This window comes from Globicephala melas, chromosome 5, assembly GCF_963455315.2.
Source record: "Globicephala melas chromosome 5, mGloMel1.2, whole genome shotgun sequence".
Classification (NCBI taxonomy): Eukaryota; Metazoa; Chordata; class Mammalia; order Artiodactyla; family Delphinidae; genus Globicephala; species Globicephala melas.
Genome location: NC_083318.1, coordinates 102,740,951 through 102,767,933, shown reverse-complemented (window position 1 = coordinate 102,767,933; position 26,983 = coordinate 102,740,951). Strand labels below are relative to the sequence as shown.

Here is a 26,983-nt window from a genome sequence, read left to right as displayed (position 1 = left end):
TGACTAGAAATTAACACTGACATCAGGACCCAAAGTGTTCCAAGTAATCAAGAGATTGATTAGGCTCTGTATATTACATAATAGTCTTATGGAGGTAAAAAATATATAGTTTCAAAATCCAAAGGGTAAAGAACACATTGTAATCTTTATCTCACCAGAACATAAATCCAAAGCACCACTCTCCCCGCCTAATAGATGGTTCACAGTGCATAGATTTTTAAAACCACTGAGAAAACATGTCCAGAGACCTTTATTAGTAGCTAAACAAAGAAACAGAGGGCAGTAAAGGACAGAAGAGGTCTGTAAGAGAAAGGAACTCAGAGCAGTGAGTTCCAACAGGCACAGCATGCAAGCTGCAATCCCACCAGGCCTCTGGAAACTTTAACTGAGCTCCCCTCTTTATTCTGAGGGCCATTCTGAAGTGCTGAGCTGCCTCTTCTGTCAGCCGACCCATAACAGTAGTAAAAAATGTTTTAAATGTGGATCAGGAAAAGCAGACGCATTACCATTTTGCACTTCTTGGTGCTTTTCCATGCTTCTTGCACCCTCCCTTTTGCTTTCATTGAAAGGACTTCAGTGGATGCTCTCCAACAGGCTTGGGAGAGGAACTCAGAAACCCCTGTCCACTTATGGAACTCCTGGAGTACCCAGGGGATTAAACAAAGCACAAAACGACACTCTCTTCTTAAGGTAGCATGGTTTGGGAACCCGGGATTGAAAGAAAAGTTCATTCTTTTCAGTGCAGGACCTTGAATAAAGATCTAACACCCTGGGCTTCACACCGCCGCTGAAAACAACGGCTAGTGTGGCACAGAAACAGCCTCGCAGCCCAGCCTCAGCCTGGCGCCTTCCTTCCCAGAACCTCACTGCCTAACTGTGGTTGAGCAGGGAGAGGGAACTTAACACAGCTGAATGCCCCCTGCACCTCCTCTCCTTTATGGTTCTGACAGTAACCAGAATGCAACTTTGTAAAATAAAAATCTGTTAATCCTTGACTCAAATGCTGAACATTCTTCAGATTACTAAGACTTTGCAGAGGCAAGGACAATAGTTTAAAAATAGCCCACAGGAGATGATAGATGGAAGCTGTTCCCCACTCTCTGGTTGCCATTTGCCAGCCCATGGGAATTTTCTTCTTCTTTTTTTTTTTTTTTGCAGCACTGCCTTCCCTCATTGATATTTAAGGAGAGAGGGAAGAGGACATAACGAACAGCAGTGTTAGCCAGGGTTTTTGAAGACATGCTATATTCCAATATGGGAGGAGAGAAGGTGGAAAACGTAAAAAACACTTTGCTCTGCATTTCGAAGATAAATTAATTGTCCCCAGAACATTTCATGTTACAAATGAGCAGTAATAACCTAGAAAAGTAGACCTTCTCTACATGTTTGGATAAACCCAATTTAGTTGCTGAGTGGTGGGAGAACCAGAAGAGGGGATGTCCTTTAAGCAATTAATCCCTAGCCTTTTTCAGTTTCTCTCATTGCCAATTTCTCTATGAATTATGCAATCTTACAGTAACCATGAAATCTCTAAAGATCTATAAAACATGAGACACATATCTCTCTTTAATTATCTTTGTGGATGAGAGAGGAATATAAAGTAACACCTGAATTCCTTGTTTATAATATATGATAATTCCTTACTTATAATATATAATAATGATCATAGCCAGATATTAACTGCTCAAAGGAAAATACTCAGAAGGAGCAAGGTTTAGTTTTAAAAAGTTCCCACTATATCTTGCTTTAAATATACGGTTTTTCTTCTCTTCTATTTTTTGTTGATTACTAGATAGAGAATGTTGATTAATAGGTGGCAAATTAAAGGAAAAAGGGAGAAAGAACAACCTTAGATGGGACTCAAGTCAGCTCCTGATTAAATTATTAGGTTACAGTACATGACTTTAAAATTATAATTACCTAGTTCCAATTTAAATAATCATTTGATTTAATTATTCCCATTTTAAAACAAAAGGCCATTTTAAAGTATGTTGATACAGAAACATTTTATAGAAATACTTCATTTTACCTATGTTGTACCCTTTAACTCCCCCTACACAAATCAATACTGAAATACTTAGTTTCTTTTTTTTTTTTTTTTTGCGGTACGCGGGCCTCTCACTGCTGTGGCCTCTCCCGTTGCGGAGCACAGGCTCCAGACGCGCAGGCTCAGCGGCCATGGCTCACGGGCACAGCCGCTCCGCGGCAGGTGGGATCTTCCCAGACCGGGACACGAACCCGTGTCCCCTGCATCGGCAGGTGGACTCTCAACCACTGTGCCACCAGGGAAGCCCTGAAATACTTAGTTTCTTTTATTGATCCTAAGCTTATATTTTCCCACCCCTTGTTCCTGATCCTTCATATCTTTGCCCTCTTCCAGTGCCACCTTATGATATATTTGGAAAGCCAAGGTGACTCCTATTTCTTATTAGTGTTAATCAATATGGTTCAAAGCCTCCTGAAAAGGGGTCACTACAGATAATCCGGTTATTACAATTTTCTCAGTAGGGGAGGAGAGGCAAGCGCAGGCAGCCAGAACCAAACCGATGTGATGGGAGCGCTGAACGGGGACTTGAGAGGGACTCAGTTCAAGGCGGGAACAGCATGGCTGCTTGATTTGAGTCTGGGAACAGCCCAAGGTAGTCTCGGCCCCTCCCCTCGGCATGGTCCGGCCAGCTTGTTTGTTCTCCAGCAGTCAAGGTGATCCCTTTAGGACCACCGTTCTTTAAGTCCCGCCCACCTGGCCCATTCACAGGCAGTAATAAACAGATCAATAGGAACCTCGAGAAATAAGTATAGACAAGCAAAACCACACATAAACCATTCTTGTACAGTTTTAAGCTCTTGGCTTCCAAACTCCCACTTTATCTGAGCGTAAACTGACCTTAAAGCATCAGAAAGATATTTTAAAAGGACATGAACATATTATGTACCTACCTTTCCGAAAACTAAAACACCGTTTAATTCTTCTGTATGTAGTTTTAGGAATGAAAGGAGTAGACGCCAAGGCACCTGAGGGGCGCCCCCCAGTACTTCTGTCTTCAGGCATCATACAGCCCTCAAATTCTGAACCCGTTTCTGGCTCCCTTTAAAACCTGTCTCTCTGTGATATCGGGATCCCACAGCTACTCCTTCTCATGTTTATTTGTTGAAGTGCTGTTTCCTAGAACTTGAAGATTTTGATCATCCAGGTCCTGAATCAGGGATAAGTTACCACCTCTCATTTACTTCTTTTTGGCAAAAAAGTTCCTTTTTTCTTGCCTAATCCTGGGAGTTTTTGAGGTTTTTTTAATTACTTTTTTTGTTTCTGCAGACATTCCAAAATGTCACAGCAAAAAGAACCACAGCAAGCAAGCGGCACCTCCCATTCCAACAGCAGACTTTTCTTTCTTTCTTTTTTTTTTTTATTAAGAACTGTCTTCTCAGCTGGAACTGGGGGGACTGAGATTCTCTGGAAAGGTCAGCAAATAGCTGTGAGCAGGGGAAAGAGGAACAATGACCAAAAGGCCCCTGAGGGATATTTCAGTACTGTCCTTGCTGGCTCCTTTTATCTGAGCAAAAGGGGAGGCAGATAATGGCACCTTCTCCAGAAAGCATTTCGGTGCATGACAGATTCTTTTCAAAGAACTCCCCTGTTCCTTTTATAGCACCCCTCAGCCTTTGATGCTCTCTGCGGGCTTCTCCCTTCGGTCTTCAAACTCCCGGGGCTCCCGAGGGAATCGCCACGTCAGAACAGTCCAGTGCCCGTTCCGGGAGAGGCTCCTCCTCGGATCCGTGTAGGAAGCAGCTCTGCAGGGAGTTTCTCCCCCGCTAGTCCAGTTCCTGCTCCCCTTTTCTCAAAGAGAGCTGGGCGGGAGCTGGCAGGGCTGCAGCTGCCTCGTCACCGTGCTGTGGCTGCGGCTGCCTTCAGTGCCCGCCGGTCACATGCAGCAGGTGCAGTCACAACAGTGTGAGGGGAGCAGGGAGAGTGCCCCGCGGCCGCCTGAACCCCTTGTTTCTTCCTTTGCCTTTGCAGTGACTCCCCTGCTGGCTCTGGTCTTGTACATACCTTTACAGCTGGCTGCCTCAGTCCCTCCAGAAACCAAACAGCCCCAAACCAGCCCCGAGGGGGTCAACTTTTTGCCCCTTCCTTTCTGCATTTATTCTCTTCCTATACAAGATTTTTTTTTCAGATACTTTGCAACTGAATCTATTTGTGAGTGCTGATGTAAATGTGCATATCGTTAAAATATATGTGTGTGAAATAGAAAACTGTTTAAATTTAGCAGCAAAGATTCTGCAGGTATAACCACAAAACAAGTTAACTCATATGTGTGTGTGTTTATACGTTTTTATACATATGTATTTGTCTGGCTATGGTTTTCGAACCAATCCTGCTTTCATCTTCTCCCCTGATCGTGCATGCACCCGCTGCACCCCAGCCCCTATGTCTACCAACACCCTTGGTCCCAGTCACTGAACAATTTACTCACTGGGTTAATCATTCATCCACCTGGCTGTTCCATGAGCACATTTGGAATGCTAGTGCTTTAACCCCAACTGACCCCTAAGGCCTCTGGGTACCTTCCTAGCTATTTAGCAGGAGCATTAAAAAAAGCTGTGAAGAGTATTAAAAAGATACTCCCTTTAGAAACATCATTACTCTGACTAGCATGCCCAGATAGGTAAAATTTTGTCACTGAGGGAATCATTATTATTTCTGCCCCATGGTTCGACCATTGTTTTTGATTTCTGTGTCACAGCAGGCTGCTAGGAAAATAAGGAACTGTGAAGTATAACTCAGTCCCACCGAGACAGTGGCAGCGCTGGACAAGAGGCACCTTGGCCCACTGAAAACATCACTTCTCTGAGCATTGGTATGGAGGGAACACATGTGATCGCAGGACTTTGGAGCTGGAATGAATCTTAGTTAAAAGAGTTTTGTCCAACGTTATTTCACAAGTGAGGAACCTAAAGGTGAGGGGGTAATATCACTTACCACAGATCACACAGTGGTCTGTGTCAGAGGCAAGACCACACAGCTTCTTAATTAACCACTGCTTGCCCATGTGCTAATTACTCATCATGAGGATTATTCACATTCAGTATTTTTACTGCCTTGGTAAGTCTCTGACTCAACTCTTTTCATAAGGAGACAGAAATATACAGGAAGGACCTGATTTTGTTAGCAGCTAAAGTTAGGCTATGCCCTCAGATCTAATGAACAATTAATGAATTTTCACCCTCCCCAGATCCTGGGCTGGGTACTTCCATATACATTGCCTCAAAAACAATCCAACAGAAGCCCAGTGAAAAAGACAAGAATAACCCAAACAAACAAAAACAGAACCCTAAACGTTTCCAAAGTTAAATACATGTTTTGACATCTCAACTTCTGGATTGGACTTTTAAGCAGAAACCATGTGCTTCTCAGCATCATTAATAGGGAAGCATCTGTTTACAGGGGGGTTAATCAGATAAATGAAAGTTGAGGTATCTAGATTCAATACTGAACTAAGTTATCAGGCTTGGTTGTTAAGAGAGGGTGTCTACATTTTGCATTTCCCTGGTTCCCCTCCTTCATCTGAGTATTTGTAGTAACTTTGGTTTTTTTCATAAAAAGAAATATCAAAGTCCTATATTTTATGATTTCACTTAACAGTTTTTAATTTCTAAATATTGAAAAACTAAGCAAATTCCTCAGGTGTCACCTATGTTTTAATCAAATGTCTAATATTGAAATGGTAAAGAGGGAATATCTTACATGTATAAACAACCTGAATAAGCTTCAGTGCCTCATGAAAAACTTTAACTATTTAGAAACACAGGTTGTAGAACTGCAATATAGACAATGAAATGCCCTCTCTACAATAAACACATTTAAAATGTATCCGGAGGTGGTATACAGAGCTTGACAAATCAGGATGAAAAGTCACCTTCCAAATGTCTTTACAGATGCCATTTAATCAACAACCACAACAATCTTTGAGCAGTGGGAAGGAGGTTGGAAGCCAATAGGTTTTTATTTAGGATTAACTGTCTTGGATTCTATGACTAAGATAGGAAGGGGAAATGTATTCTCTAATGAAAAGCAATTATGACAATTCAGGAGTTTTTTAGCAGCTTTACTGAGATATAATTCACATATCATAGAATTCTCCTGTTTAAAGTGTACAATTCAATAGTTTTTAATATACTCAGATATATGCAATGATCATCACAGTTAATTTTAGAACATTTTATCACCTAAAAAAAGATCTCATATGTTTTGGCTACCAACCCACTGCAAACTCCTTATTTTCCCATCCCAGTCCTAAGCAATCACAAATCTACTTTCTGTCTCTGGATTTCTCTGTTCTGTACTTTCTTATAAATAGAACTATATATATATATATATATATATATATATATATATATATATATATAGTCTTTTCTGACTGGCTTCTTCCATCTAGCACAATGTTTTCAACGTTCATTCACGTTGTAGCATGCATCAATACCTCATTCTTTTTATGGCTGAACAATCCATTGTATGACTATACCACTTTCTGTGTATCTATTTGTCCATTGATGGACATTTGGGTGTTTCTACTTATTGGCATTTAGGAATAATGCTGCTATAAATATTGATGTGCAAGTTTCTGTGTGGACATACATTTTTCATTTCTCTTGGGTATATACCTAAAAGTGCAAATGTTGGGTCATATGGTAGCTGTATGTTTAATCATCTGAGGAACTGTCAGACTGTTTTCTAAAACAGCTACATTTTAAATTCCCATTACCAATATGGGGGGGGTTCAATTTCTCCACATCCTTGCCAATACTTGTTATTACGGAACTGTTTGATTCTAGCAATTCTAGTGTGTATGAAAGAAATGGTATCTCACTGTGCTTTTGATTTGTATTTCCCTGATGGCTAATAATGCTGAGCATCTTTTCATGTGCTTATTGGCCATTTGTATATTTTCCTTACAGAAATGTTTATTCAGATTCTTTGCCCATTTTTAAATTGATTCTAATTGGGTCAAAATTTTGATTTGTCTTTATTTTTGAGTTGTTAGTTCTTTACATATTATGGGTAGAAGTCCAAAATCAGACATATGATCTGGACATACTTTCCTCCCATTCAATGGGTTGTCTTTTCACTTTCTTGATGGTATTAATTCAGATATTTTTGAAGAACTCAACTATATTCATCCTACTTGTCAACTTTTAAACACTTTTGTTTTTCATATACTGAAGAATATACTATCAATAAAGCACGGACTTGTAATTGTGGGTTTTTCACTACCATAGTAGAAGTAATAGATCAGCTATTGTACAATAAAGCAGGAAGAAGCTCATAGTGAAAACACACGAGTTTTCTTCCTACTTATGTTACTCACAGTATGACACTTGGCAAGTCATTCATTCTCTCTGGGTCTTAATGACCTAATCTACAAAATGTGAGGCTGAACTAACTGAGTGGTTTTAAAATATTCTTGGGGAGGGGGAAGGGTAAGCTGGGACAAAGTGAAAGAATGGCATGGACATATATACACTACCAAATGTAAAATCAATAGCTAGTGGGAAGCAGCCGCATAGCACAGGGAGATCAGCTCAGTGCTTTGTGCCCACCTAGAGGGGTGGGATAGGGAGGGTGGGAGGGAGGGAGACGCAAGAGGGAGGAGATATGGGGATATATGTATATGTATAGCTGATTCACTTTGTTATACAGCAGAAACTAACACACCATTGTAAAGCAATGATACTCCAATAAAGATGTTAAAAAATAAATAAATAAAAATAAAGTAAAATATTCTTAATTGGTGAAAAACTTATTTTTAATGAAATATTAAGTGGAACCCCAATACATAAATAAAATGTTTCTCAGTCATATAAATTTATTGTTTACAACTCAAATTTGTAACATTTCTTTAAAATTCAATCAGTAAGTATAGAGGGGCTATATTAATACAAACATTTGAAACATGAGATTATGGGTGACGTTTGCAATTTTCTATCAGGGTCAGCATTCGGTTTGGTTGTGTATTCTCTAACAACTTTAGGAAATTCCGATATCAGATGAATTACAAAAGATTTCTTGCAAATTGAATGAGTACTTTAAGAGCTTGCCTTACAATCTCATTAACACTCTTCAATTAAAGCAAAGAGGGCAGGAGAAGATTTATTCTTCAGGGTATTGTTTCTGTTGTAAGTGCTCTATGCTAAAATATATCTCTTTAAAAGTAAATTTGAATCAGCATTTGCAAAATCCCTGAAGCACATTCTGCAGGATAAAGTATACAAACCAATCAGCTACTAGAGTATTCCTTCCAGGTTCATAAATTTGAAGGTTAACACATAGATCCCACTAGGATCACCTGTGATACTCCTGTGCTGATAGGACCTCCTGTGGCCACTGATTTGGTGAAGTAAACTGGATCTCATTAATTTTTCTTGAGAAAAGGACAGATGGAAGAGGAGGAATGGGAGAAAATAATCCTTGATAGAAATAATCCTTCAACAAAAGTACCACTTTCAGCAGATATTAAGAATCTTCCTGAACTCAGGAGCCTCAGAAACCTGATAATGGAGGGGAAACAGGAAATTTGAAAAGACATATCCTTAGGCTTCCCCAAAAATCCTTGACCCTGAGGGTAGCAGAAGACCTCTCGCAGCTGAGTATGTATCTCTCATGAATAGTCATGATGAAGACCCCTCTGCTAAGGCACTGGGATGGGATCTCACCCACCGGCCTCTTCAAACATTTTGAAGTCACTTACTAACCATTTTAGTATATGAATAGGGCGACCATACAAGTTGTCACCCAAACTAGAACACCGTGAGAGTGAGAGGTAGCACTGTCAACAATTAGCCTGGGACAACAGTAGTAAACTACACTGTTACCAGGCAAACTGGGATGAATGGTCACCCCGGTTAGGAACCTCCCCCTCCCCCAAGAGGAGATCCTGCTAAAGGACAGGCAGTTTGCACACATGTGCCACTACTCTTGTAAAATATCAACATGTCTTCCATGAATCTTTACTATTTTAAGTTTAACTTAACTTTTCAACTTTTTAAACTAAGCTTTTGAAGTTATTCTAAAATGTAAAGAGGTCAGTCAGCTTAAGAAACATCGGATATGTTAAGGGAAAAAAAATTCACTTCTGAATTCGGGGGCTGACAATATGCAAAAGAGAATATAAAATAAATATAAAAGTTCTAATTGCTTTAATAGATATGAATTTGATTTATATCATTTATTTTAACTACATCAACATAAAATAACTAGGCTTTACATTCTTGGAAATACATGTTGGTTATAGATGAATATTTTGGGGTCCTTATCTATTTGGTTCCATTTATTGGATTTTTCTTTAAATATGTTTTCTGTTTATATCACTCTATATTACTTGATAGAAAAGATCACATCTTTTATCCTTCCTTCCTCCTTTTAGCTCTATTCATAGCACCATGTAGCTTATTCTTCACATGATATATTCTCTACACTGTATTAGCTAACAATTTTAAAAGAAACTTATTATCAAATCCACAAATACTTTCCTGATTGCAAAGTTGCAAAGCTTTTTTTTTTTTGTCACTCTGATTACCAGCATATTTTCATCCAATGCTTTGCCACTCCTCTTTGATACCACTGAGCATCTGGGGGCTGAAATCTCTTCCAAAACTAATAGTCAAAATGTTTTTTTCCCTGTATCTACAGGTTATTCACTAATCTACATTTATGATATGAGGCTCATAACTATGTATTATTAGTAAAATGGAACATCCAAGATAAAAGAAAAATATTATCCCTTTTTATAATTCAAAATATTCGTGGAAGAAGGTTGGTTATTAATGATATTTGATCTAAACTGAACTTCTAGGAGTTACTTAGATATGTGACTACAAATAAATTAGTAGTTTACTATTTATTTTAACATTCATCCATTTGAAAGTAGGTGCTGATAGTGACACGGGCTGGGGGAAAGGATGAACAGTTTTGGCCTACCTTTCTGTTTTTCCATGATTTTAAAATACACTCACCTCCTCCAAATGGTCCCCATATGACTCGGCGGATGGACTTGACCCAGTCTTCCATATCATTCTGGGTGCTCGCCATAAGGAGGTAGCTCTCATGATTTGCTGTCATCCGATCTCGATCACCTCCTGTAAGAAGACAGGAACATTAACACATGAGTATGTGCTCAGCCGAAGATTCCCCATCAGCAGCCTCCTAGTGAATCCCTGAAACATAAACTGTACCTAATGCAGCTAGCACTAGGTTCTACCCAATGAATCAGAAATATTTACCATGGTTTCATCATGGGAAAAAAAAAAATCTGCTTAGAAGGGAAAGGCTCTTATGTTTCCAAGAGAAAGCCAGCAAACAAATGTCATTCCCCAAACAAAGCCTAGCTTTTTGTCCTAGCAACAACCCATAGGCCTGTATTAACTCATAATCCAATCTATTCACACCGTACTGCTGAATAGGGAAAAATAGCAAAAGCAAAATGAAAGATGGAGAAATGGTCCGCAGAGCCTGAGTTTTCATTCCAAGCAAGCGCAGAACAGTCTGAGTCTGCTCAGGGCACACAGTGAGGCCACCGGGCGCATCATGGTTGAGTACGAGTCCCAGGAAAGGGAAAAGAGCCACATGTGAGAATCTGCCCCAGAGGTCCTCCTCTGTGCTCTGTCCTGGAAGGGGAGCCTCTTACCCCAAATCATACCTTCAGGGGGACACACAGAAGAAGACACAAGCCTGGCCAGTCTCAACGGCCAAATTAACACCCCAGATGGCCCTGCCACCTAAGGGTTAGCTTTAGGAAACCCCAGCAGTACCTCCTTGCTTGCTGGTTTCTCTTACCAGCCCCGCTCCCCACCCCCTCACTGGTCGAAAACAACTCATACACTTTAAAACCTTTATAATCTCTAAAATCAACTTTGAAATGCTGGAGATCTATAAAGCATTTTTATGCTTAAAGGAGCATTTCTGAAAACAAGTATCGGTGACTGCACTGCTTCATTCTCTTTGAAAAAACTAGTGTGGTTCACAGAAGGAATAATTAAGAAAATGGACCATTAAGTATTATTTAACTGAATTCTGATAATATTTCAGCATTATACTGACTGCTAAGGTGCTCAAATAATCTATGAACGATTTAATTTTCACTAAGTGCTGTAAACTTGCAGCCTTGGGTTGGACTAATTCATACCGAAGTGTTTTGTTTGTTTAAGACATTGTCATTGTTTGTTTTTAAGTGGAGCAGAACAGATGCCAACTGTTCTAATTCACAGCCCTTCAGTTCTGAGAGCCAGGTACCGCATGTTGCAACTGAAGGGGCTCAAAAACAATCTCCTTTGTGAGGAGCCTGCAGCCTCCAACAGGCCCCGCACTTCCTATTCTTTCACATCCAATCTCATTCACAAAGCTCTGAAAACTCTAGGCATTTGAGTTTGTGATCTCTGAATTTTATACAAATGTCCTAGGTTGAGAAATACAACTCTTCTAGCATTGATGCAAATTAACAGAACAGGTGCAAGGTCAGAGAAGTGAAATAACTTTAAGCCAACCAGCTGAATAGCCAGCATTGGTGTTTTACATTTCAATACAACTGAATTTGGGGGTGGCATGGGTGAGGGATGCCATCAAATCAGTTCCCTAATGTTTACAGATCTCTTGAATAAACAAGATGAGCCTTCTCACTTTAAAGAGAACATATCACTATTTGGGAAACAATGACTTTCTTACACCTCTAGGTCTAGCCTAGGTCAATCATCACTTTAAGCAATTTATGTCTGAAAAAGCATAGGCTCAGGAAATCAGAGAAAACCCTTCTGAAATCGCAATTCTATATTATATTAGCTGTTTAACTTCTGGGAAAGCACATAACTTCTGGAAACTCAGTATCTTTAGTCATGCTTTAGAAATAATAATCCCTATCTAGTAAATTTTTGTGAGAATTAAATGAAATGAAGTTAATATACTAGCACTATGTTAGGCTAAAAGAGAAATTCTGTAAATATTAATTCAGTCTCATTTAACTGCCTCCCATATCTACAAATGCAAAAAGGACATATTATATTTAATTTGACCTCAGAGACATACAATTAGTGTAGTATGCTAGTGAGTGCTTGGGAACAATTAGTCAATAATACACATATACAGGAGTTTTTATAGAAGGCTGTCTTTCTTTGATATATAACAATGCACATTAAAGTTGTATACTGTGCATGTAGGAAAATTTGCCACACATTAACATGCATATGCATGGCTGTATGACATATAAGTCGCAGAAATAAATAAATGACAAAAGAAAAAGATGCTTTGCTTGGCGTGGCACAGTACTAAAATTTATTCTGTTTTCTGATTCACCTGTAAAAAATTACCATTTTGAGATCAGAATATTTTAATTATTGTCTTTGCCTGGAGGATGCTTAGCAATTCAGACAGTTATACCCTGCTGTGTCACTCCCAGCCCCAGCAGAAACAGTCCTAGTAATGAGAGTGAGTGACAGCCACTGGAGTGTGTTTCTGCCTGAAAGCAGGGAAAAAAGAGAATTATAAGCACAACTGGCCATTATCCCCTGACTTTTCATTTGATTCCCTATCTCTGCCAATGATGCTGTGTGTCTGACCCCTGAATCTCACTTCGACTGCCAATCACAGATATGAAATTCTCATCTGTGAATTTCATCCATGGATATAGATCTTGATTCCTCAGTGAATTAGCAAAAGACAGGGAGAAGATTTAGAAAAACTTTTTTCTATGAGTCTCAGTGGAAATAATAGACTCATTGCTAAGAATGTGATTAAAACAATTGGAGACATTTATATAGATATAAACTAAATTCTCCGTACTAAGGTTACATGATTTCTAACTGGAGAAGCCATTTGTTCTAATTCATAATCCTTCAGTTCTGAGAGTCTGGTATTGAGCCTTGCAATTGAAGGGGCTCCAAAACAATTTATTAAATGTATAATTTGATAAATGAATAAACTCAATATTGACTTTCAGCCACATGGATCAAGTTTCACTCTGTTTGTTAATCCTTTACGGGGCTTAATGTTCGATTTACCTATTTGTGAATCTAAAATTCTTTCCAAAGGTGAAATTTTAAAAAGCAACCTTAAGATGTAATTATGACTGGAGTGAAAGTATCATAGTCATCTTCAATCTATATATATGTGTATATAAGTATGTATATATTATTACCAGTATACATTTTCCACTCTTAATTTCTGCTTGAACATAAATATCTATGCAGTGTTATTTTTATTTTTTAATACTACTCTAGATGATGGTGGATTTGCACACATTTTAAAAGACACAATGTATCAGTAAATTGTATACACCTTCTAGATGTTAGCTCAGGTTGGTAGCAATGCTTTGGTGCTAGGGTTAACACTTCAAGCGTCTGTGATTTTAAGTTAACCAAGTAGGTCACATCATTCAATCTTATTTGTTTATATGTAATTGAAAGTATGTGTACATTTCATTGGAATCTTCTATATATTTGCATTTGATATGAATTTTTGCCTTCCCAGAAATAAATTCTCTGAAATAAAATACCTGGCATGATTAACTTTTGCAAAAATTAAAAAGTAGATTAAGAAAAGCCTAGTGGGTTGGTGGATGGTCTTATTTTTAATGTTTGTATATCAAGGGATGATATAGAGAGCACAGCAAATGGGTTTGGCCTTGATGAGATGGAACACCTCATTTTTCCATGAGATAAAGAGGAAGACAAGGTCAAGTTACCAAGAAAAATCAGGAACTTCAAGAATGTGGACCAAAATCTCCACTGAGCTCAAACTGATAAATCCATGAAGGTGGCCAGGAGAGGATGGTGGACTAGCCGTACTTACCACCAAAAGACAGCTGCTATGAGGAAATAAGAGCCCAGTGTGCCAGACCTTCCAATCTCTCAAGAGAACCTGGAAGTCTAGATTTATGCAAAATGTCCCCATTTTGAAAATCTGGCAGCTATTTCAAAGTTTTAAGAAACTTCACATAAAGTAACAGAGGGGCAGGTTATAACCCTGGCAAAAAGGCTACCCAAAGCCGAAGCATTGTTTCACTATGATGAGTCAACACGTTGAATAAAAATTTCTAAGAAACAAAAAAAAAAAAAAAAAAAAAAAAGAAAAGCCTAGTGAATTTAATAGATTAAGAAAAAGCTTAATGTAAAATTTAAGAATAGGTTAAAGAAATCTACATTAAAGTAGATGCACAGTTAATTCAAAAAAGAAATACAAATATTTAGCATATGAAAATTTCAACTCCTCTTATAATTACAAAATAATAATTAAAAGATAATCATATTTTTGATGAAAAGCTTTGCAAAGATTTTTAAATATTTAGGAAAAATATTGGCAATGGTATGCTAAGATATACATGCTCATTGCTTATAGGAGTATGGATAACATTCCTTATGATGCAATCACTACAATAGGATTTTGAAGAATATTTATTAATATGAGCTTTTATTATACACAAGGAAATATACAAATTTAACATATATGGTATCTCTATTTTCATACAGGTAAAAAGTCAGATAAATAAGATACTAGGTTGAAAAACACAATAATTTTAACAATGATTACTATGAATGCTAGGATTGGAAATTATTTTGCTCTCCTTTGGTACTTTTCTGTATTTTCCAGATGTTCAACCAAGTGTTGTTTTATAATGCATGCATTATTCCAGATGTTCTAACATGTGTTATTTTATCAGCAAAAAAAAAATTATTGAAAAGAACAAATGATAAGAACTGTATGGTCATGAAAGCACTAATCAATAAAAAGCCAAGGTGAGCTGGAAGACAATTATTGCTAACTCCACTCAGTGTTGCTTAAAATTGTTTGGTTTTGAATTCTCAGTAATTTGCCTACAACCTCTTCTCCTTCTTTCCCCAAATACATCTCTGAGTACATTCCCAAGGGAAGATTTGGGACAGGAGACCAGCGTTGCTCAAAGTACAGACTACGTCACATAACTAGGACTTTCTCAGTGAAATAGACTGCAATTTTTCTTAACGAATATATTTTTTAAAATATTTTACTGAATTTCTTGTGTGGAAATTTCTGAAAATAGTTACTTAAGTAGATTTTTTTCTTTGGAAAAAAATAATTGTAAATTGTCAAAATTATGAACTATAAAGCAAAACAATTAATCAGAAGTGAAGTATTATATGTGTATCATATAAAGATGTGTATCATATTTTAAAGCTATACAGTGAATTACTTGTTTGTGCTTAAACTTTAAAACAAGTTGCTCAAGGAAAACTGTGGTCACCGAAATTTAGGTTCAGTTTCCAAGCAAAATTCATGGTACAGACCTGAGGATATTTCAGTGAACACCTCTGATACTGTTAATAATTTCAAGGGCAAAACATTTCCTTATTTCCAATTACAAATCAGGTCAAAACTAACCCTAGTGTACTACCCATTTAATTAGAGCTTACAGAAAAATATTTAAATGTTCTAAGTAGGGTTATCAATTTTTACTCATACCATTGCAAGGTCTTAATTTTTTAAGCATTATTTCCTTCAAAACAGTTTGAGTCTTCATTACTAGTAGAGCTCTAATGATAAATTGCAAGATATAAAGTAAATTCTGAAGCATATCTGTAGAAAATTACTGAGATAGAAAAACATTTTTTCCCTTTTATGGAGAATGATACTTGGAAAACAACCAGTGTTATGTGAAGTACAAGCAAAAAAACTGTAGGTTTCTATGGATGCTATCACCTCTTAGTAAACAACAACAATAATAAAACAGCATATAATTTACAAAATAAAGCCAGAGAACAAATTGGCCTCACATTCAACATCATATTTAATTTTTTCATATTGTCTCATGCATTATAGAGATATTGTTCTCTGAAAATTAAGGGTTTGGGGATGCTCTGCTAATCAAATTTTTTCCAAGTATTTCTTCCTCAAAGGTTAATTTCAAAATATCAGAATGGCAAAATTTCAATGCATTTTGTCAACAGAAAATTTGCATTAATCTTTAATGAGATTTTGAAAATTTTAAAACCCTTAAACCAGAAAATGAGAATTAATTAAGGCCAGTGGCTGTAATCATCATTCTGTTTGTAGTTTGCAGTCAGTACACAACAAACACATTACTAAACGTTGTCTTACGTTATAATAAAATTAACGTTACATTTTAATTTCATAAATACTTTATAATACTGTTTTACATACTTCCTATACTCCTTTCTAGGTTATAATCTCTTTTTAAGAAGGAATCATCCAACAACATATAGCTACATTATATTTAAGCTAAAAGTAACTATAAATGTACATTTGTCAACTGATTATAGATTGATTGATATTTATTAATTATGGTAGATTTCTTTTTCCTTTTTTAAAATTAATTAGTTAATTAATTAATTAATTTTTGGCTGCATTGGGTCTTTGTTGCTGTGCGTGGGCTTTCTCTAGTTGCAGTGAGCAGGGGCCACTCTTCATTGCAGTGCATGGGCTTCTCATTGTGGTGGTTTCTCTTGTTGCAGAGCATGGGCTCTAGGAACATGGGCTTCAGTAGTTGCAGCACACGGGCTCAATAGTTGTGGTGTGTGGGCTCTGGGGCATGTGGGCTCAGTAGTTGTGGTGCACAGGCTTAGCTGCTCCACAGCGTGTGGGACCTTCCTGGACCAGGGATCGAACCCATGTCCCCTGCGTTGGCAGGCGGATTCTTAACCACTGTGCCACCAGGGAAGTCCCAATTATGGTAGATTTCTAATAATTAAATTTAGAAATGATTTATTGGGAGTCTGTGTACTTGACTACAGATATAGAAAGCACTGACCTAAGAATTCTATACCATACAAATTATTTCCGATTGCCTTTCTACAAACTTCACTATAAGAAATGTCCAAATATGTGAATATTAGAGCAACAGTGCTGCCTGGATCAAATTGCAAAAACAAATATGTGCTTACAAAGAAGTACTGAAAAATGGTTAAGAGTTAGGACAGTGAAAGCAGACTCCTCAAGTTCAAATTACTCATTGACTAGCTGGGAGATCCCTCAGCTTTAACTGAGGGTGATGAGTACCTGCTTCACAGTATTATTGTGCATTAGTCTGATGAATAATACCATAAAATATCTTGTATAGTGCTTGCGACATACAATGCTCTGCTGTCGTTGTTATTGCCATGTATAATAATTTTGATCCTAAATATTTGGATAAATTAAATATTTATAACTTGAATCCTTTAAAATGCAGGAAAGTAGTTTACTTTTGGAAATATGTATATTCTGACTATATTTGTTAAGAAAAGTCCTTTCTTAGGAAAGTAACAATTTATCTTTCAAGTAAATATTGATTTTCATATTGGTCATGTTTTAAAAGTACAATTGTGATACATTTAAATGATTAATGAAAAATGTAAAACCTTAAATAGGCACAGTTTATATTTCCACTAATTTTTCACATTTCTTGGACTCATTCTATCAAAAAACCTACTATTTGTGCTGAGTACATTAACTGTAAAAATGATATAATTTATTACATTTTGGGCAGTTGTCTCCCAGATTGTACTGAGCAGTCAATAGGATCTCTGTTTAAATCCAACAATATATTTTGACTTTCAATTATGTCAGAGGCTCAGAATCTAGTTACTTCCTTCTCAGCATCTAATTAAATTCTTCTGATCAAAACTTCTGAGAAATTAAAGTAGAACATTTCCTTGAAAGAGCCCGAGTATCTAGAATTAAGTCTTCTAATTTAGGTTGGCTTTTTTGGGAAACCAATGAATTCAAAATTTTATCTGATTGATATAGAAGACAGGCAGCTAGAATAAATGACATGCATATTCAGATCAATGTTACTCCAACAGTGACGACAGAGATGGAAGTCACAAATGAAAGCAAGTCTTAATGAAATAATCTACAACTTGTAGCAAATGGAATGCCATTCACAGTTAAAGAAGAAAGGCAGAGAGTTTGTTGCCTTGAATGAATCTAAAATTGAAAGTGTTTTTCAATCAGGAGATCCCTTAATAGTATAAACAATTACTTTAATATTGGGGAATATTGGAAAATTTTGGAGAAATGTTTTGGAGTTATACTGAACTTTATATTCCATGTGAACATAACAATAAACCTTTTATTGCAGTGTTTCTCAAAGTGTAATGAAACTCATCTATGTCCAAGAAGATGGGAAGCAACTGAGAACTTGTTAGAAATGCGAATGCTTGGGCCCAAGTCCAACTGAATCAGAAACTGTGATGTTGGGACCCAGTAATCTGTGCTTTAAGATGCCTGCCAGAAGATTCTAATGCACCATAAAGTTTGAGAATCAATACTCTTGTAGAAGAATTTGCTATAACAGGCTGAGGCTATAATTTTAGAATTGGTGTATTTCAACCATACTCATCCTATTAGCTTGTATCCATGTCTTATGCTTTCATTGACAGCCATTCAACCAGAAAGTATTAAGCTTTAAAGCTATGAATCATATAACTTATCTAATTGCTTATTTACATTGTAAATGATTAACACTCTGCAACTAGTTTTGCAAGGACATGTCATTCAAGTTGGGATTACTGACTAGCAAATTTGTGGGCCTCATGAATTAAAGACACCATACTTTCATCAGAGTAAACATTAGAGCATTTATTTTTACACTTGAATACAGATTCTTTATACCTCTTTCCTTGGTGCTCAGAGTTTGACGAATGAAACAGAACATTGAATTTGAGGAGACATGCCATTTTTGAAGATCTAGATTAGATCTAGAGGATCTAATCTAGAAGATCTTTTAATTTAATTTAATTTAATTTAATCTAGAAGATCTAGATTAAATCCTCTCATTCAAAATGATAAATCATTTTTGAATAGTGCAAAACTTCAAGATGAATAATAATATCAGTTGACAATTGCAGGGTGAATTACTTTCATGTCTCTTGATTTATTTGGTTTCTACAATAACCCTGGGAGGCAAAGCAGAACATTCATTCATTTATTCAATAAATATTGATTGAGCACCTGTATTGTTCCAGTCACTCTACCAAGTTCTGAGGATACAGCAGGGAACAGAACAAAGGTCTGGACTCATCCTTGAGCTAGATATAGATTTGGAAGTCATCAGTGTGACAGTATAAAAAGATAGAACTGGATGAGGTCCCCAGGGAATACCATAGCTAGAATAGAGCAAAAGGAGTTCAAGTGAGCACCAACTTTTAGAGACTGAGAGAAGGAAGAGGAATCAGCAAAGAAGACTGAGAAGGTAGGAAGAGAAACAAGAGAGGCTGAGTAAAGAAAGTGATCAAGTGAGTCAAATGCTGTTGAGGGAGTTAAAGAAAATGAGAACTAAGTACAGACCACTAAATTAGGGGAAGCACGGGTCAGGGATTAGACAATATGGATATTACTGGTAACCTTGAAAGATCAACCAGGCCAGCACAAATAAAATTATCATTGGAATGTATTCATAAGATTATGGAAGAGATTGACATGTACAAACTGCTATATTTAAAATAAATAACCAGGGAATTCCCTGGTTCTCCAGTGGTTAGGACTCCATGCTTTCACTGCCGAGGGCTCGGGTTCAATTCCTGGTCAGGGAAGTAAGATCCCACAAGCCTCGCAGGGCAGCCAAAAATAAATAAATAAATAAAAATAAAATAGATAACCAACAAGGACCTACTGTACAGCAGCACAGGGAACTCTGCTCAATATTCTGTAATAACCTAAATGGGAAAAGAATCTGAAAAAGAATAGATACATGTATATGTATAACTAAATCACTCTGCTGTACACCTGAAACTAATAAAACATTGTTAATCAACTATACTCCAATATAAAATAAAAATAAAAAGATTATGGAAGAGAGAAAGCAGAAACAGCCAGTATAAACAAGTCTTCTAGGCACTTTAATGTATTGAGGAGCAGAGAAATAGGGGCAGTGATGGGTGGGTAGGGGAGTTGTGAGGACAAAGGGATTTCAGATGAGAAACATTACAAAATGTTATATTCTTATGGGAATTATTCACTGGAGAGGGAAAAATTGATGATGTATCAGAGAAGAGGTTTAAAGACTCATCCATATTTCTTTAAAGCTGTGCTCAAAATTTCTCACTCTCCTTAGGATCTTTAATAAGGTCTGACAATTAATATAATTGATTTCCCCTCAAATTTTATTACTTTCAAAATATATAGAACATCTAGAAGAGAATCATTGAAAGAAAAAGAATTCATATAGAGCAGCTGTTTCTTCACAGCTCTGCCTGGGGGCAACGTAAGGAGGGACTAAGGTTAAATTGATAAATCATTTTTTAAAGTTAAATTTTACTATTTTTATTTGAACACAATTTTTAGTTATTTGCTCAATAGGAAATTTCTGGCAACTTAATTTGGACAATTTTCTTTATACCTTATTAGTTTTAACTGCCACAGATGCTAATTAGCCAATTTTACATAGCAGCAGTTACATAAAATGTGTTTTGGTATATAAAAAGAATTGATATTTTAAAATAAAATGCTATGATACATAGCTCAAAATTAAATTATTCCTCTCAACAAATGGCAACTAGTAATCATTGTGATAGTATAAAATTAAGAGTAACTCTTTGATTTAGGTTTAAATTCTGTTCTTTTAAGCAGCTAAAATTACTTTGCAATCAGAACAGCTCAACTGTACACTATGCTTTGTCTCCCATAGTTTATGAATTTTCTGAGTTTCATGAGCTTTCATGTATATATGTTTGGGAGGGTAAGGTGTAAAATTTGTCTTAAGGATCTGGAATTTGAACATAGCCTTTCAGGTAAAGGCACACTACTTCACAGAGCACACATTTATATAATGTGTCAAAAACCTAAACTGACAAGATCATTGGTATTTCAGAACTATTATCACTTCCACTGATAAGGATACTTGCGAATATTTTCCTAACTTGCTTGATAGAAATATATTACATGTTAACTCTATGATTTCCTTAAGTGTAACCTGTTTCCACAATGAACGTTGAAAAGAGTCTCTATGTTCAATCAGTTAATTCCTGACCCTATGTCTGGGGTTAGGAGTGTCACGTAATTGTCCCATTTTCATTACATATAATTCCAAGACCCTACAGAAAGAGTAGGCTCAGAAGGGCACATGTTGCTCCCAAATTGACTACAGACATAGAAGTTCCTATAAAGAATACTATTCCATATCTACTTCTTAATCCAAATTTAGAATGGTTAACAGTGCTAGAAGGGCTACAAAACACAGATTTTCTCTTTTTAGTTCTCATATTGGTGATATGAACACATTTTAGGATGATTTCTTTTAAAATAAACACATATGATACACATACATAACTGCACTGAGGTTGGTTATAGATCATTTGATGTATTCCTTAAAACATGACTCCTTGTAGGCAAGACTTCTTAATTCAGTCTCACACATTTCAAAAAGCTGAATTTCCTTTCAAAGTCTCTGGAATTAAAAATTTTCACTACTTATGATAGGTTAAACCATCAGTTTTCAATACCATCAATATAATGACCATACACTCAGGATTAATAAGTCAGATAGGAAATTTTATTATTAAAGGAAGGTGTAGGATCACTTCAAAGTAAATCAGTTGATGAAGAGATGGTTTAAAACCAAGTAGCATATGTGTTGGCAGAATTCAACTAATACAAGTGAATATTTGAATTTTTGAAAGAAAAATATTTATGGAATCTAAATGCTTGAACATAATAGGTTGGCAAGTATTCATTACCTACTTGGAAAGATATTGGTAGATCTCTATGTCTGCCTTGGAAGGTGTCAGAAATACTTATGAGAATTAAATATACTGTATGGTTTAAAATGATTCAGTGATTTCAATTAGTGTATAGACAGTGTTTAAATATTTAGAGAAATCTAGTTTGTCAAATTCATGTTTATTGAGCTTTAACCAAAAACAAATAAAAGTTATATTTAAATCATAACATACAATTTACTAGATTTATATGTAAAATAAGAAAAACTGGAACTATGATTGAAGGCTCAGAAAACTCTAGGGTTCTACATCTTTAATTAATGGAATATTAATTTAAATACAAGTAGTATTGAGGAATGTTTGCCTGACAAAAGGCACCCCTCTTAAACAATTTTTTAAAAAATCCTTGATGGACACAAATTAATTTTAATGCTCAGAAATATATCAAATCCATCTTACTAAAAGACTAAACTTCTTTCTTTTTACTCCAAATTGGATTCAATCTGGCTAATTATATCAGAATTATTATAGAAAGATTTTTCTTGGGCTTTTTAAAAAGTTAATTTTATAATTTTAGGTAATATTAAGTAAGCAAGTAGATGAAAATCTGAAATTCTGCCTTAAAACTATGACTCTCCATAACCATTTGCAGGCAGAAAACGTAAATATGGAGTCATGTCTAAAAATCACTTAAAACAAATGAGAACCATACTAAGAGAACCATAATAAAGCTAAAAAAAACTCAGAATATTTCAAGAATTCCTTCCTACTTCTCAAAATAATCTGCAACTACTTCCAAAACCTTATAAAATAGTTATTGTCCTTAGCAAAGAGAAGTATAATGTCCACTCAGGACAACAACAATGTTTCAAGTTCTCATATTTATCCACTTATCCACAAAAATGTTATAATTTAAAAAGCCACCCAGCTTTTATATGAATTTGGATAACTCCAAATGAGAACTTAAAGAGTAACAGAGGCAAGGAAAAGCCCCTAGAAAATGCTCTCAGACCTTTCACATTGTTTCTGTTTTTCTGTTATGTATTATCTTTCATATCTAGTACAAATATCTACTTCTTTGAATTCCTAAAGCTCTACAATTTTCTAGACACATGCAATAAATCCAAATTTGATCCTGCCTGCTGATAGATTGATGCTGTGCATCTCATAATTTTAAATTGAAGAGCAATCAGCCAGAATCCACAAGTCAATTCAACTCAACATACCGTTATTAATTAACATTTAATGAATACCCACGGGTGTCTGCAGTAGCATTAGAAGTCAGTAAACCACTTGCTGTTTGGGGGCATGTAGTCTAATTCATATATAACTACCAATCTAAATCTGACTAAACTCTGAATACAGATTGGCAGATCAACGGACATATTGTTAAGCTAGAGGCAAGATTCCTAAAAAAGAAAAAACAAAAAAACCCAATGAGAAACAATAGAATACTTTTTCAAATATAATGTAAGAAAGTCACCAAAGAGGTAGTAGATATATGTATGCTATCTTTCCTGATCTTTTATGTGGCGGGTGGGACATGGGGGCAAGGGCATAAAATGAATGGATTGACACACATATGTTTATATATATACATCAAGAGATAAAAAGAAAAGGGATATAAAGTCAGTTATTTACTGAAGAAGAATGTTTTATAGTAGAAAGCAAGATTAAATCAAGGTCACTGTGTTTCTCTTCAGTAGAGTCCAAAAACATCTCAGAGTTAGCAAACTCAATATTTTAGATAATGGAAAAACCTGACCCTTTTCAGAAGATGTGAAGAAAGCAAGCCTGAACTAGCTGTGATAGCTGTTGAAAGATCTTTCTTGAATAACTTAATAGAGGATTAAAGGATTATATGACTCCATTCACTGAACATTATTATTTATTGCTCTTTAATATGCATACAAGTTTGACCTCAAGCATATTGAAACCCATGAGGAAGACCTCATGACAGTTTACAACATATTAAAAAGAAAGAAGTGAGCAAAAACAGGGAAATCATTCAGTACCAAAACTAGATGCCAGCACAAAACAACCATAAATGGGAAATAGTGGGATTGCTTACCGACTATTACAAGTGATCCACCACCCAAGACAAAAGTTACCATATGAATCCAAGTTAGAAACTTAATTTGTTGATGATTTGTTTGTTTGCCCTTTTAAAAATATTGAACTGGGGCTTCCCTGGTGGCGCAGTAGTTGAGAGTCCGCCTGCCGATGCAGGGGACATGGGTTCGTGCCCCGGTCCGGGAAGATCCCACATGCCGCGGAGCGGCTGGGCCCATGAGCCATGGCCGCTGAGCCTGCGCGTCCGGAGCCTGTGCTCTGCAACGGGAGAGGCCACAACAGTGAGAGGCCCGCGTACCACAAAAAATAAATAAAAAAATTGAACTGCTTGATGTACAATATTGTGTTAGTTTCAGGTGTACAGCTTCTGATTCTTTTCCATTATAATTATAAGATATTGAATATAGTTCTCTGTGCTATACAGTAAATTCTTGTTGTTTATCTGATTGTTTGCCTTTTAATCTATAGTTTCTCAGCCTAATAACAGGTTATTATTTTGTAATCTAAAATAAGAATTTGGAAATAATAGTATGTGTCTAAAGAGAGTACTCGTAACAACTGGACATAATTATTGGTTTTTTATACATTGTCTCATTTAATCAGTAAAAGTAACCTGTGAGATAAGAATTACTGTGCCTGTTTTACAGATGATAAAACTGAGCATCAGAGAGGTTTTGTTCATTTCCCAATATCACATAGCTAATAAATGGAAGAGTTGGGGTTTGAACAGGTTTCAATTTGACCCCAAAGGCCAATTTTCTTTTCCCATTATTATTGGTTTCTTCAGAATATGCTTGCTCTATGCTGTTTGCTCTTTCAGGAATCACCTTGTGCTCTCTGTACAGCATTTCCTTCCTCCTTTCTTCATTAGAACCTTTAGAGATCTTACCCCAGGGAGAAACCCTGCTGACTTTCCAAGTAAAATTGGTCCCTCCCTCCCTGACTTCCATAGCATTTTGTATGTATCTCTGGGATAGCACATGTAACATTACTTGGTAATTAAAGTGGAGTGGCATCATATAGGCATTTGACTTACTGAATTCAAAAATCTGTGTTCACTATTAATTTTTTAAAAGAAAGTACTACCCTAAGTGGTATAAATTTCCAAGTATCAGGCCAGGCTCCATTAAGAGAGAATGTGCCAGATATCTTCCACGTGCCCCTTCAAATACACGCTGCACTTTTCCACCCAGCTTCCTCCCAGGGAGACTAACTTGCATGGATGATAGTACTGGATTCCCATCCTTATAGCTTTCCACTGGGTTGGGCCAATAGGCAGCCATGGCAGGGATAGGAGGGAGGAAGAAGTGTGAGATCAGGGTATTTATTTCCCTGGCTCCTTAGCTCTGGGGTTGCCTTGAGTCAGCTCTGTATTCTGACCAAAAATCACTACTGGACCCTAGAAGACTTTACTACATGGCACTCTTTTTCAGAGTTCCACTAAGACCTCTCTGCCGTTGCCCCTTACACCGCAGACTGGAAAAGCTCCTTCACTATTATCAGACCCAGGTTATTTCACTATTGTTTATAATCCCACACAGCCTATCCACACTTTTTAAGTAATACCTTTGTATAGAAACTTTCTTCAAATTATGCTAATTTGAGTTTGTCACCTTTTTCAATTGGGACTCTGATTAAAACAGTTAAGTTTAAGTAAGTGATGCATTTTGCATCTTTTAAATCACAACATTCTCCTCATTTCTAAAGCCTAGATATGTAGCAACTTCAGTGCAAAGAAAAAACAATAAACTTACAATTAATTTAATGCCACACCTATTTAAATTTTATATACTTTCAGGATTGCCAAGACACCGTGAGGAGTACAGAACGCATTTATGATATGCTTTCTCCACCAGGACATTATAATCTTATTAAGGAGACAAAGCATGACACGGAAGAAAATTATAAAGAAAGCATGAACTGAACACAGTCAGATGCAATCATTTATGATACAGAGAATAAGAGGTATCATTTGTTAAGAAAGTAAGAAATAAATACTGATTTATGTAATCAGGAAGAATGTTCTGAAAGCGGGGGAACTTGAAAAGTGTTTTGATAAACAGTCTCAAAGTCCAGGTGGCATTGTAGTCGGGGAGGGAATGTAAGTGCATGTGGAGCTCAGCGGGTTTGAAGACCTGGCTCAGATGTCCCTTCTGCAGTGAAGGTGCCTCGGACTGAGTTGGCTTTCCCATGCTCTGGACTTCTTCCTGCCTACAACTAAGCTCTGAGAAGCTCTGCAGCCCCCACAAGAGACTTCTCTTTGGTTCCATGTCCCCTGAGCCTTCCTTAGCTCTTCCTGTATATTGCCATCTTTTTCCAGGCTCACTGTTTGCAAATAACTGCTTCATTATTAGAAGATTCCTGAGACAGAGAGAGTAGCAGCAAGGCATCACTTTCTGCATGAGTTCATCGTCAGCAACAGGACATGGCAGGTACCAAACTAAAGAAGAACCATTGATACAAAGATGATTAAGTCACAATTCTTGTTCATAAGTAGTGTGCCATCTAGTAGAGGAAATTAAGAAGTATATGAATCTCCACTTTCTATTCCCAATAAAAGCAGGGGCATCGTGGGCAAATGCAGTGCTTAAACATATACAGATGTATACATACACTCATATATATACTTGCTCACACACAACACTTTTGCTGGGAACGAGGTATCAGACAGAAATTCATTTGCACATGAGCTAATAAAAAAGAGAAAATATATAATGTTGAAATCATTCATGAAGTCAATTTCAAAGAGTTTGAAGTGCAAGATCCTTGATAAATATCAAGATAATACTTTTTTGAATTGAATTTGTCGTGATGGATCTACTTAGGTTTCATAAAGGGATTCAGGTGAGAAAAATATATTGAACATTAAAATACATGTATAATTGTAAATAAAATAAACCAGATTTGTTTTGCTATCCATTTTTAAGTTGGCAGCTATAGGAATACCAAATGATAAGTTGGCCACAGGGGGGCTTTCTCTTTTTCTTAGAACCTGGGAACATATTAACACTAAGAATATATTAACAACTACAAAGAAGCAAGGTGGTAATTTGAAAATTCAATACAGGGGCTCAGAGTTTGGTCAAGGCTGAGCCATTATTCCACAGTAAGATGTCTGAGCAAGCAAGATTTCTTGCAAATCATAGTTAACTTTCTTTTCATTTTGCATCTACAATGAAAAATTTAAAAAATTAATCAGTTCCTTGCATATTCAGTCTCCCTTTTCACCAATACGTGC

At 36.4% G+C, this 26,983-nt stretch overlaps 1 protein-coding gene across 3 annotated transcripts in view; it reads right to left on the bottom strand.

The window, feature by feature from the left end:
* ARHGAP24 (Rho GTPase activating protein 24) overlaps positions 1-26,983 on the bottom strand; it is a 422,684-nt gene that overhangs the window by 61,766 nt on the left and 333,935 nt on the right. For 2 of the 3 annotated variants that reach the window (XM_030846995.3, XM_030846996.3), the window contains one exon: positions 10,009-10,131. In XM_030846995.3, the coding sequence (XP_030702855.1) occupies positions 10,009-10,131 (123 nt within the window). Of the gene's footprint in view, positions 1-2,937; positions 3,062-10,008; positions 10,132-26,983 lie in introns of those variants that run through there. The other variant, XM_030846999.3, reaches the window with a different exon arrangement.